Source organism: Nesoenas mayeri (assembly GCF_963082525.1).
Source record: "Nesoenas mayeri genome assembly, chromosome: 8".
Lineage (NCBI taxonomy): Eukaryota > Metazoa > Chordata > Aves > Columbiformes > Columbidae > Nesoenas > Nesoenas mayeri.
The window spans coordinates 20674122-20687536 of record NC_137554.1 but is presented as its reverse complement, the minus strand read 5'-3'; the positions used below and the strand labels follow the sequence as shown (position 1 = coordinate 20687536).

The window sequence follows — 13415 nt, the reverse complement described above, 5'->3', positions numbered from 1 at the left end:
TCCATCCAAGACAGGTTCATGTGAAGACAAAAACCATCAGGACACGCCGACCCTACATAATGCTGCCTGCAGCGTGGTTACTCGTCTGGTCCAGGTAGAGCCTTTCCTGCTGGGTGCATGTTCTTTGCCACAAAAAGCACTAGCCACCAAAGCAGACTGCAAATTTAACAATGCACAAGTTGATCAGCGAAAACATGTGTCAACAGTTCAGCCTGCAGCCCCACACCTCAGCTGCTCTCTGCCCACCTCTCTGTATTCATGGTTGTTGGAGGATAACAGAGGACCAAGAGATACCAGAGAAAGGAGGAACCTGGACAAGTGAAGGGAGAACCTTTTTTCCTGGAGTGACTACAGCACTCTTCATGGAAAGAAGACACCAAGCTGGAGTCAAAGGTTATCTGTTTTCAGAGTGTGTTGCCTGTTTGAATAAAGCCCACACCAAATCCCTGTGGTCTGCTCTTTCTCGGCTCTAAGAGAGGTGGCCAACAACTTGCACAGCTGGCCCCAAATCCCAGAACACCAAGGGTTCACAGCACATTCCTGCTGCTTATGCAAAATTCCAGCACTCCCAACAAGGAGGATTTGTGTCACTTAGCTAACACGGAAAGATACAAGATGTTCATTAACACAGCTTCCCATACAAGTCAAACGTTATTTGGCATTCATTACCAATACTTGGGGGAAAGAATGAAAGCTAGAAAAACATCTTAGGCATGAGGCCCTTTTTAAATGACAGGGACAATGCTGTAGCTATCTAGAAGACATCTTACTTCTGCAGGAAGCACAATGATCCACTCTTCATCATAAGAGAAACAAGATGGTACAGCAGGCCCGGAATGAAAGCTGTTAAAATACTGAATAGAAAACTGGGGGGAAAACTCAGACTACGCAGTCCAAAGATCTGGTTATGGTTAACTAAGTATTCTTTGAATAAGTGAGAAAAATAATTTAGCTGCAATAAGACTGAGCTAGGAGCAGAAAAAGGATTTGAAGCCTGAGAGACTAATAACCCCCTCAGCTCTTGATAATATTGTCCAAGGCGAACAGAGTAAAATCATAGTGACTAAGTTGACATTTCTTTTCAAAAGCTTCGAGTTGCAGGGGTCCAGGCTTCTGAGGCAAAGGAAAAGGGAACTTCATTTGCTTGAGACTCTCACACCAGCTGTTGATTCCAGGCTTTCAGCTGAGCCATGCGACCTGTCCTGCTTCGGGTGTACAAGTACACTGAACTAGCTGCTTGGTGTCGAGACTCGGCACATGACATGAGTCTGAAGCATTGCTAAATTATCAACGCAGGCTTTCTTTTTGATGAAAGAGGTATCTTGCATCTACCAGTGCAAAGCTGAGACTCCCCAGTACATACTATGCTAAAGCAGCACATCTGTTTCAGTTCATCAGAGTCCAGCCAAGCTATATTAAATAAATCAACACCAGTGTAACATTTCCATAATTTCTGTGACAATTACTTTACTACAGAAAGCATACCTCCCCTAAGGCTTATAAGGCATCTGATTTTCTTCAGTGTTATTTCAATCACACTATACAGAGCTTACTGATGAGTGAAAGGAGGATTTGTCTCTCTGAGAAGAAATTACTTTCAAATCTCTTTTCTCCAACATTTAGTTTCTGATTTCCATCATCAGAAGAACTAATCCTGTCAACATCTATGGAACAACAAGACCAAAAACTTAAGTTTTTCTTGGTGTGGATCTAGCACAGATAAGAAGTTTCAGCCATCTTAACGACTGTGTCTGTTCAGACACCTCAGAAGTCACTGGTTGTGTAAAACTGCCAGATAACCAAACACCTCAGTGTTTACAGGCTGCTTTACCGCATCTACTGAGCTGAATGGCAAAACACCTATCGAGATCTGAGGTTCTGATAACTTACTGTTTCAGGTTTTCTCCCATCACCATCCAGAAAAAGTTGCCTTTTTTTGCCTGTGATTTTTGGTACAACCAGCTTACAACATTGCTGAGAAAGCAATCAACTAGTGGTTCTCTCTGTCATCCAGAAAAGACGGCACACAGTGCTTTCCGTTCCCCTCTAGGGTACAGTGTTAGTTGTGCTTTATGTACCTTACAACCCAATAGCTAGATAATAAAGCTAAAAAGACCTTTTCAGAAAGGGAACTCTCCTACTTTATCAGTGAACTCCATCTGAAGTGTGGCACTGCCCCACAACCAAACTTAAAAGTAATTTACCACCCTGCAAACTACTCACAGTAGCTGCTTGATACCTTCTCCTTACTCCCAGTAATGGCAGTACCACATCATTTCCTCCCTTTCTTCCTCCTCAAGGCCCTACAAGTCCTGTCCAGTGCTGCTTCTTGCAAGTTGAGAAGCCTTTCCCATCCATTATCATAGCGCTCCTCATTTACTCACGGCTAGCATAAATACTACTTCCTGGGAAGAAAGAAAAAGCCAAGTACATTTTACTCAGATGTTAATATTGAAGATGAATCTGTGTTTTAATGTATTTATTCTTCTAGATCCTATAAAATAAATGTTGCTTAATAATATTACTAACATAACTTTTCAGTAACTATGTACTACAACGTACCACATTGGAAAGCTCACCCATATGAACAGATCAACGTCTGAGATACTTGGAAATTGCACTGGCCCCAAGATAAAACAAGCATTGGGAGCAGTTGGATTGTCCAGCCTCATCCAGAAGAAAAAAACACCACAAAACCAAGAACTTTCTACTGTTTGCACTGGAGACATCCCTGGAAATAACTGATCTTGGTAAGCTGAACATAATGCTCATCATAAAAAAGTACTAAGTGCAAATTCATTTTAGTTGGAATCTTGTCTTTAATGAATGTCAACAGCAACTCTGTCACTAACTAGTGAGCATGATTTTCATTTCATACCTCTAGGAAACAAAACCAGAACCAGTTAGAAAGAATTCCAACATAGAAAGTGTTGTGATGTTTTATTTCTTTTTCTTTGATGAATATTAAATTAGAAGGTATTACTACTGAGTATTAAAAAAAAAAGACAAAATTGACTACAGTACTGTGCAGTGTAAATTAGGTCTTATGCTATATTAAACTTTTCAGAGAACAAACTGCAATATGTGTAATTCACCTAAAGAAGAAAATAAGTAGATGACAAGAAAAGCATTAAGGCAGTCAAAGACACTACTCTTGACTCATAGTTAAGTTCTCTTTGGCTATAAGATTTAATTCCATGATAGCTATTCTACATCCAAAAGGATGTACTGTCTTGTACAATCCTAAGACACTATGAAATGCTGACATTTCTCTTTGACAATAGAAGTCGATCCAATTAAATGGGCCAGGAGGAATTTTAACAATTAAATGCAACTATTGAGTAGAATCAGTTTCACAATGTCTTTATTTCAATGAAGAATACCACAGAAAAAATTAAACACTTCTAGAGTCAAGGATCTCGAGAAGCAGATCATACACACTATACGAGCTAAGAGAGCAGCAGCACTTCATAATTTAGTATTCTTTCTTTGTTCCAAGTTAGCAGTTTAATACAAAACAACTGTCCCAAAAGTTTATTGTGATCAATGGACAGTTGGACAAACTAAGTCATACAGCTAAAGGAAAGCTATTCAAAACAGCATTAAAAAGTTCAACATTATACTGACTGTTCCCCCAGTAGAAAACCACCAGCTTTAGAATCACTGCCCACATTCTCTTTTTGAAACAAATATTGGCACCAGGCAATGTAAAAAAGCTGAATAAAAGCTGCTGGGTAACAAGAGCTATTTGCTTGGAGACCTAAGAAATAATGAAAGCTTAAATAAATTAATCGTATTACATAAGTATGTTAAGTATAAAAACATTCTTTAAAAGTGTCTGTAGCGTAAAGCTAACTGGCATGAATTTTCCAAGTATATATGCATTTTTGGAAGTTTGGTACACAGCCTAGATTAATGACTATCATTGCCCCAGGAAAATTCAGCTTTTGCCTACCTGATTAGAAAGTTGCACATAAAAAGTATTCTCAATATGCAACATATTGCTACTTAGTTATTTTAGAATTATCTCATGCAAAGAGGTTCTCAAAGGACAGATGACCAAAAAAAAACAACAACAAACCACCTCAGACCTACCGCTATAATATCCAAAGTGTTGTCACAAACTTTGCGAATCTCAGCATTTTTATCATGCATCAGGTCTATAAGATATGCTGGAGCCTCTGGAAAGAAACTGTTAAGGACAAAAGCTTTTTGTTTGTTTTTTGGTGTTTTTATGGGGGCCTTTTTTTGGTTTTTTTCGTTTGGTTTTTTATTTGTTTTGTTTTGTTTTGGTTGGTTTGTTTATTTTGTTTTTGGTGGTGGTGTTTGCTTTTTTTCCACTGCCCTGCGTTCTTCTAACTGCAAATTTCATTAAGAACCCTAGTCAGGAATTTTCCATCACATGTGATGTTCGGCAGTCTTCCCCCAACCATTTTTTTTTTTAATCACTTTTGAAGATACCCAAATATTCTTTAAAATTGCCGAAAAAAAAAATTACTTGCCCCCTACAAAGAAAATACATTCTGATCTGTTACAGGACACCCGTGCACCTAACGTGTTAGTCTAAAAGGCATAGATTCTGTGGAATGGTTTAATCTTTTGAGACTGCTACTTTTGTAAGCTTTAGGGAGCCTTCTTTTTTTAAAAAAATAAAATATTTCCAATGTATGCATCTCAAAAAAAATTGAAGATAATACATTGTGCAAACAATAACATTAATACTGGTCTCATCCAATTTGAATGAGAAAAGCATTGTTCAAATGTTGGTGCTTTATCATTACAGATATGGAAAGAGATGCAAGTTTATTTCTTTTTAAAGCTAGTCACCTAGAGTCCAAACAGGAGATAAACAACAACATCCTAAATGGTTTCTCAGATATTCCACAGAGCTCAAAGGAAAAAGGGCATTAAGAAGTAGTCCTTGTATTGCTAGTAATCACTAATCTACTATGCCTACAAGGCCCCACTATTCTTTACATTTCAATAAAATCTAACATTTGGTTAAGGCCCACAAAGGCAGCTTGTGGCTCTTTCCACGGTTTGAAGCTCATCTGAATAAGCTCAACAACAGCAGTAATTGAAAGAATCAGTAGTAAGAACTGACGAAGAGTTATAAGTACCATACAAAAAAATGACTAGATCCATGATAGAAGAAAACCGAAGAACAGATTTTGTCACACACAGGTGAAAAAAGGAAAAAAAGGAAAAAAAGATTAGCCAGGAACAGAAATCAACATCTCCATAGTGGGAAAAAGCTGGGAGACTTACACCAAAAATGAAATTCAAAGAACAATTAGGTGGACAAAAAATACAGAGCAGGCATAATTTACATTGTCTAGACTGATATAAGAGAAAATGAGATTAAAGTATTTTAATGCACATATAACTTCAGACTATGCAACATATGTGTAATGGTTCAGTGCAAGAAGTTTGTCTGTGCTCTATGTAAGTTCTTCTATGGGCTGTGATTTTGACTATGATTTGCAAAACAAATTCATATAGTAACTCAGATTGGATAGGAACTAATGAGCCATCTGATCCAGTGATCCCCCTCCTACCTCCCTCCTTGTTTCAAAGCCGACTAACTTTTAATCTCTACTATTAATCTTGCAGTCCCTCTACATGCCTTGGCTGCCTGGACTTTTTCTTCAGTTGAAATAAACCATTTACAAATAAACCGCTGAGATCAGGAGGCTTATGTAAGAGAAATATAGGACAAACATCAGTGATAGCAAATTAAGTGCTGTAATTTTAGATGTTTAATCTTTAAAAAGATACGGGTTTCCTTGATAATGACATCTCTGGTGGCTTGGTGGAAGACCATCTGATAAAATACATAGATGATCTGGCAGACAAATTCATCATCTTCTTGCTGAGCTGCAAGAGAAAAACAAACAAACACACCACCATTTCAGATCTCACAACAGGAAGCTCTTGATGCTTACAGAAAGCCCAGCTCTTACATGTCAGCTAGACAGTTCAGTGGTATGCATGAAATCTCCTCTCCTGACAACTCTTAGTGTTTTCTTCCCTGCTCCAGCCAAGTAGAAAGACCACAAATAGCAGCAAGAGTTGTGGGAAAAATCAAATCTATTAGACCACTTGTCAGTATCTCTCCATCAATAAGAGAGTAATTGCTCCTTTTGTATACAAAACACCTACCCCTGCCTTGCAAGAGAAAATGAATGGCACATTCAGTTGCAGCATAGCTACATGAACTAAACTTCTCTGAAAAACAAGACCTGAATTCAACCATGGCAATATACCATTTAGAAGCTCAATGAGTGCAGGGATGATTCCAGATTTAGCCAGCAGAGCAGCACAAGAGTCATCCATAGAAACTGTTCCAATCATTATCACCACTTCTAAAACAAGGTCATCTTCTGCAGAACCTGGTAAGTCAGAAGGCAGAAAGTATTACCTCTTAGAAAAACTTAAATTCATAGCAGTTGTATATTCATCTGTAGATACTATTCTCTTCTTCAGTGTTATGTTTCCCCAACAAACACAAATTATAAAGGTAAATAGATTCTACTCTGAAAGAGCACTCTAAGTATTCTTCGAGAGACAAGACTTTGAAAGATTAACCCAACTTTGTACAGACCTGGTTTTAGTTTATCCTTGAGGTATGGAACCAGTTTGTACTCTTTCAGTACAAGTTCCCAGTCCAGATCTGGTAAGGTCAAATTTGCAAGTGTTCCCAGACATTCAATCACAAATTCCTCCTCTTCATCATTTGATATTTGAGCTGCTAAATCACCAACATAATCCTAAAGAAAATTCAGAAACAAACATCACAGGTGAATAATTTGGGTTTCTGAAGAACTCACAACTTGGTGAAATCGAACTAGTTCTCAAAAGAATACTAAGGAGACTTTTCTCCTGAAATGAGGTCTAATATGGCAGTTTCAATTTCAGCTGAGGAATAATCCAAGAAAACATTTCAGCATTCTTTCTCTCTATCCTTTCACTTTCAGGAGATGTAGATCATTTGTTCAGATGTTCCAACAGTAGCTACTACACACAGAGTTTCAAAAGGCTGTTAGAAAATAAGGGAAAGACAACAGCGAACACTGTACTGCATTAGCGACAGTATTGAACCCTCTTCTCAAAGACTTTAAGAAATAACTACAAGACTTTCTGGGACACGAACAGAGGAATCATGGATTCTATTTACTAATTCCATACTGCTTTAAGCCAATTTGGTAGTCAGTCCTCATTTTAACAGAATGTTTAAAATATCCACAATTAGTATGTTGTGTTTTCCTGCCTTCTTTTCAAAGGGTAGCTTTCCATGGTTAACAGAATATTAAGTATTCAACATTTTATAACATCCACTTAAAAAAAAAGAGACCACTTTATTTTGCCCTGTAGCTCTAAAAGCAGAGATTTAGGATAACTGTTAATTGTTATAATGTGCACTCCAGCAGTTGAGTGTTGTAGGGTTTTTTTGTTGTTGTTTGCCCATTTTTGCTTGTTTGTTTTGGAACAGGGTCTTACTGGATATAGCTTAAGATCTGTTTTTCCTGTTGTGAGGGATCCAAACTCTGATCTACCAGCTGAGATAGCCTTATAAAACAAAACATAAATCAACTCATGACAGCCAAGAAAACTTTTCCACCAGGAAGAATGAGAGATCATGAGGTATCACACAGTACTTACAATAAACAGGCTTTTAGATGGTCCATCATGTTGTGAAATATTCCTGATCATCTTCATTAACAATGGGTCCTTAAATTTCAAAGCCCGCTTCATTAGCATTTTCAAACCATTTCCTGAAAAGAAACAAACACTTAGGAAAACCTCCAAAAAATAATAAAAGAAAAGTACTGGCTCATCAAAAAACACCACCTCACACATACAAAAAACCCACAAAAACTAAAAAAAACCCCAAACGGCCCAGCCTTAATTTTTAAAAGTTTGAACAGAAACAGTTAAGAATCTGGACAGGAACTGTTTCTTCTCCCAAATTTAAGTTGAAAAGAAGAGACCTATTCTGTATAAATTCTATAGTTTCTTTAAAACAACTATAGTGACCGTATGTAGTGGTGGGACACAAAGTCAGATAAATAACTAAATGCTTCGGCTGTCCTCAGTTATTTATTCAGATCAAGAAAGGTTCTAGATCTGAATCATTATCCTATCATCAAGTGCAGTTAGTGGAGACACAGCCCAGCTGTTGGTATGAGCTCAAAGACGTGTCTCCCCACTCCACAGAATAACTACATTGTTATGGTTTTAAAAGATTATTTACCAGTCCTGTAGATCATTACAAGGGAATACCACATAACAAAACTGCTAGTATGAAAAGAATGAAGTTTTAAAAGCAACGTAGTGAGCTAGTGAATGAAATGCATAATGCATCTATACCACGTAACAAAATACTAGAACCCAAAAGCTGCTCAATTAAATAGAAACAGCGGAAAGATGCAACCAAGTGACATCACTGTGCTATTAGTTTGGTACTGGCAGGTGAAACACCAGTTAGCTGAAGATGGATTTTAGACATCAGGTAGAACAAAATCTTTCCATACAGCCATAGTTTCCCACAGTAATGTCATCAGTGTGTTTTGCAGAACTGAATGCACATATGAGAGACGTGGGCATGTGTGGCTACTCAGTGTCATTCCTGCCACCAAGATCAATCTAAGGAAGGATATGGTCATTTACTTGCAATTATTACCCAAACAGGTGCATTTTATTTACAAAAATACATATACATTAACAAGTAACTCATGAAAATATACATAAATTATATATGTAAGCATATTAAATAAATATATTTAAAGTGTTGCCATGTCCAAGAAAACAGTAAAATCTCAGTATGCTTACCTTCACAGATAAGTTGTACATTTCTTTTGTTAGCAGCAAGGTTAATACAGAAAGAAATAAGCTCCAGGTCAACTCGCTCATCCGGACATTCAAAAAGCATCTTCTTTAACTGGTAAGAAACACAAGCATACTTAAGTCATTATCTTTCCAAAGCACTAGAAGAGCAATGTTATGATGTTCACCACAGTATCTTTTTTTTTTTTTTTTTTTTTAAATTAATATTCAACATTTCTAGAGAAACAGTAAAGTTATAAAGGTCGAGGGCACAAAATGTATAGTTTGATTATTTGGGGACAATGACATTTATAAAAGTGGCAGTCGCTCATGACCTGAGTTACTTACATTTTATTGCTGCCACTGAACTTTTTTTTTTTAAGTTGTGAATGGGTAAACTTGTTTTGAAAGTTTAGGTAAACTTAACATAGAAAAAACACCCCACAACTTAGTACCACAGAAAGTCAGATTAATACCCGGTTGCTTAATAAAATTACAACTCTAAACAGATACTTAATTGCAGAAAAATTCTACAATTATTTTGCTTTGAGATTACTCTGTGGATAGGTAAATTAGCTATATCTGCAGCAATGTGCTTCATTTTTGCAGCTTCCATTGCTAGCACTGATGATTTCTCAATAGTAGTCCTGTTCTTTTGGTAATGGGACAGAACAACTCAGGTTAACATAAGTATACGATCACCTATAATCCTGTTCCAACTGTTCAGTAAGCATCACTGAATTCCCGAATGATTCTCTAGGGAAAAAGACCTATGGATTGCCATCATTTTATACACCTGGCACTTGTATTACTTATTACATCACAAGCTATCTATCTAGTCTCACTTTGTTCAATATGAACATTTTTTTGAAGTGGCATATCGAATATACAAACACAACTCAAACACATTTTTTTTTTCCTCTGTTTCCAGCCACGACAGACAAGTTGCACAGCTTCCTCATTGAGGGGCAGTAGGACGTCACCCCATTTGCTCCTAAAACCTGCTCAGTTCATAAGACACGCCAAGATTATAATGCAAAACAGGACTGAGATTACTGGCAGTAGAAACAACTGAACCTAAAGATAAGCAGGACATAAGGTACAAGAAATGTAGCTCAGTTTGTGTCAAAAAAGGGTGGGAGTAGAAGAAAGCAACAACTAATCATTAAATATTTGTGTGCTTGCCCCCTGGTGGAAAGACAGTTTCTAAAGCATTAAAAACTAGAGAAAGCGGGTGAGCATCCCATTTAGAGAGAGGGATGAAAAAGAACAATAAAACTACAGGTATTTCACACCCAAGTATTTTACTACAGCCATTCTGAATGCTTTTCTATTATCAGATAGCAGGCTGCCACTCCAAGTGGACCGAAATAAAATAATAGTTTAAAAAAAAAAGTTACAACATAGTTATTAATCTCTTTTTTCTGGGAGTTTCATTTATTGTTTAAAAACATGTCATCTATTTCTTCCTCCCTTTCTTAAAACGGCAGAATCATATTTCCCTAGGTTGTTTTAAGAACTTATAAATTCCCCAGTTTATTAAATCTGCAAGCCTGACAGTGAATTAACCAGAGAAGAAAGTTGCCACTTAACAAGTAGAACATGAGCTTTGAAAAAATCACCCCCTGCAACTCTTCTGTTACAAAACCTTTAAAAACAGATTTTTAAAACCCTTTCAAATAATTTGAAGGGAAACATTCTCATTACTTACACAATACAAAATCTGTGGAAATTAGATGTTTAACAAGATGGGATTACACTGTTAATTACTGAACTACTTCTCTATAAAAACAAAAAATATATCCAGTTTCAATTAAAGCTGTTCAAATTTTAAAATAATAGTTTCGTATGAGCTCCATGTTTCCTATTATGTCTTCATTTAATTTGATTGCTTCTTGTGCCACTTCAAAAGGAAGAGTAATTGCTGCCAAATAGGAAATATTAAAATTAAATTTGTTCTGCTTTTACTATGTCCATTGTCATCTTTTACTGATTTAACAGGAAGGCAGTAAAAAGGCTGCCGCATGTGCAATGAAGAGGCAGTAGTGTTCAATCAGACAAGTCCCATATTGAGTATCAGATACCACAGACCAGGACTGAAATCACTGTGTCTAGACTCTCTGGCACCTGACTTCACTTATTTACCAGTGACCAGAGGCCAACCCCCACAGCTCTCTGCTCACATACACCTCTGTCCAACCCCCTCCCCAAGCCCGGCTCAAACATCTTTGAATGATTATGCCAGAACTGCATGCCTCAGGAATCTCTCCTGACCAGCTACTCCCTAACTCGGCTGTTTGAAGTGATGCTCTGGTTTCTGAACTTCAGCAGATAATGGCGGACAGGAGCAAAGGGTGCTGTCAAGAGAGGACGTTTACCAGCATTAAGCTGAAAAGAAGCTTATAGATCAAAGAGGGGCCAAACAGGACAACCGTGGTGGAAAACATGTGGGTAGCTGCGGAGAACCTTGCACACGGCTCTGCGGTAAAATATTAAATATCGCCATGACATCACTGCCTAACCATGCCCTTTGATTGGCCAGGTTATTACCAATAAAGGCTTTTATAAGCATCTGGATGGCATTTGCACCTATTTAAACAAAACACGCATTGCTGAGGTCTAAACAAGAATGAACTGTTAATACTCACTTTTAACTGTTACTAGAATAGCACCCACTAACTCCTGCAATCCACAAGGATGTTTACCTGGGACAGCACGCGCGAGTCCTTGTCAAGCACTCTCCCTGCTCAAAATGCCAACAGCGGATGGATTTTCCAATCACTTTCAACAACAGTTAAATATTCATTATTGAGTATTTGCCAGTTTAGATGTATACCTTTCCTCAAAAGGAAACAAGCCCACAGAAGAGGAAATACTACTATCGAAAAGATAATTTGGTTTTCCAAGGTAGAATCAGATGGCAAGGAGTCCTCTTAAAAAGGTTATTTTCTTCTCCTGATACCTTTTCTGCTAACTCTGTCTTCCAGTATAACTGGCCTAATTTTGAACACTCACTAATAAAATTTAAGCTCTGATTGTCCAGCTTATCTTTTCTGAACCTGTGAACAATTACATCAGCCACAGAAGCATCAACAGCCGTAGCTATCTTCCAAATTTTGTAGTTATAGTCCAATTCCAGTGAAGGCAGCAGACTTGCTCCTGCTCTAGCAGCCTTTGGATGCAGCTCTGTAAGCACTAGTTTGCGCAGTCACTGCCTCTTGGAACAATGATGCTCACCAAAGCTCAGAGTACGATATCACTGAAGTTTCCACAGCTCTTTACATTTTGGCACTGGGGATTAAGAGCTATGCCAAGATTCCCTGAAAGTACATCATAAGTGAGCCACAAAACACAGTGCACGAATTCTTGTTTGGCCAGTAACTGCTCAGAACAAAGCAGGTCCCTTGTATCAATGCAAATGCCTTAACATATAGTTGCTTCTTGTGACAGTCAGCAGGATATTTACAAGACCATTTTGTAACACATATTATACTTGTTGTTTCCCCCAGTTCTCCCTTCTCTATTCTCCAAAATCCTCCTGTATTTGGAAAAACATCACCATTTTTGTCATGAGGTAATGATCAGAAACATTCTGAAAATTTTCCATGGCAACTTCGCATACTGGATGTATTTGATCTTAAAAAAACATGTTTGGCAGAAAAGAAGGCATCGTGGTGCAATTCTGCAAAAGCTACCAGAAAGCTTTTATACTTAAGAAATGCAGACTTTCTTAACTCCAGCCTCATCAGGACTGAGAAAAAGATTGGTAAGAGAAGATTTGGTACTTGTTAAAAACAAATAAACAAACAAAAAAAACATACACAGAAAACCCAAAACCCCATGATACTGTGTCTGTGCTTGGATCAAAGTCTATGACCGGAGACAAAGGGTTATGCGACAAACTGTAGCCTGAAAGATCAGTGAAGAGCCTTCCATAGACTTCAAGCCTCCCATGTTGTGCATGCCTGCAGTTGGAAGAGGAACTGACATGTAGCAACCTAACACAGCTTGGCTGGTTTCCAGTTCATATCCTGTAACACTGGAGACGTTGACATTTTGATACCCAATGGGATTAGAAAAGAATGCCTCCTAAAACAGTGAAGGAAATTCTTTCCACAAGGTTCCCTAAGGACCTGCTGTGCACAAGCTTTAATCTCTTTCAAGCATTCCTGATCTTCTGCAGAAATTCAACAGCTCACCTGTCTTTTTACCAGTTCATTGATGTCGCTCAAGTGTCAGAAGCACTGACAGAGAATATGTCACTTACTCTTTTTCTGAGGACCATTGAAAGCCAGCAAGAACAGCCAGACTGCCTCATGAGTAGGTGGTTCAACACCAACTCTGCAGCATCGTGGTCGTTCCCACTTTCACCTGTGGGTGTCAGTGCGAGCTCTGCTATGAACAAGAAGAGAGGACTGGCAAAGCCGTATCTTACTTCTCATCCTATTTAAAACCACATACCTGTGGGATACAGTCTGTGTATGCGAACATCGATTTAAAGCGATCATCCATGCTGATGTGATACAGAATACATATTGCTACTTGTTTGTAGTTTTCATTTGCTAGAAGGAGAAAAAAAAAAAAGCCAT

At 37.9% G+C, this 13415-nt stretch overlaps 1 protein-coding gene across 3 annotated transcripts in view; it reads right to left on the bottom strand.

The window, feature by feature from the left end:
- Window positions 1–13415, bottom strand: part of KIFAP3 (kinesin associated protein 3) — a 76790-nt gene that overhangs the window by 35147 nt on the left and 28228 nt on the right. For all 3 annotated transcript variants that reach the window (XM_080348431.1, XM_080348430.1, XM_080348432.1), the window contains 7 exons: window positions 13288–13388; window positions 8833–8941; window positions 7663–7775; window positions 6605–6770; window positions 6267–6392; window positions 5779–5877; window positions 4096–4181 (listed from right to left, as the gene is read on the bottom strand). In XM_080348431.1, coding sequence (XP_080204557.1) covers window positions 4096–4181; window positions 5779–5877; window positions 6267–6392; window positions 6605–6770; window positions 7663–7775; window positions 8833–8941; window positions 13288–13388 — 800 coding nt within the window. The remainder of the gene's footprint in view (window positions 1–4095; window positions 4182–5778; window positions 5878–6266; window positions 6393–6604; window positions 6771–7662; window positions 7776–8832; window positions 8942–13287; window positions 13389–13415) is intronic.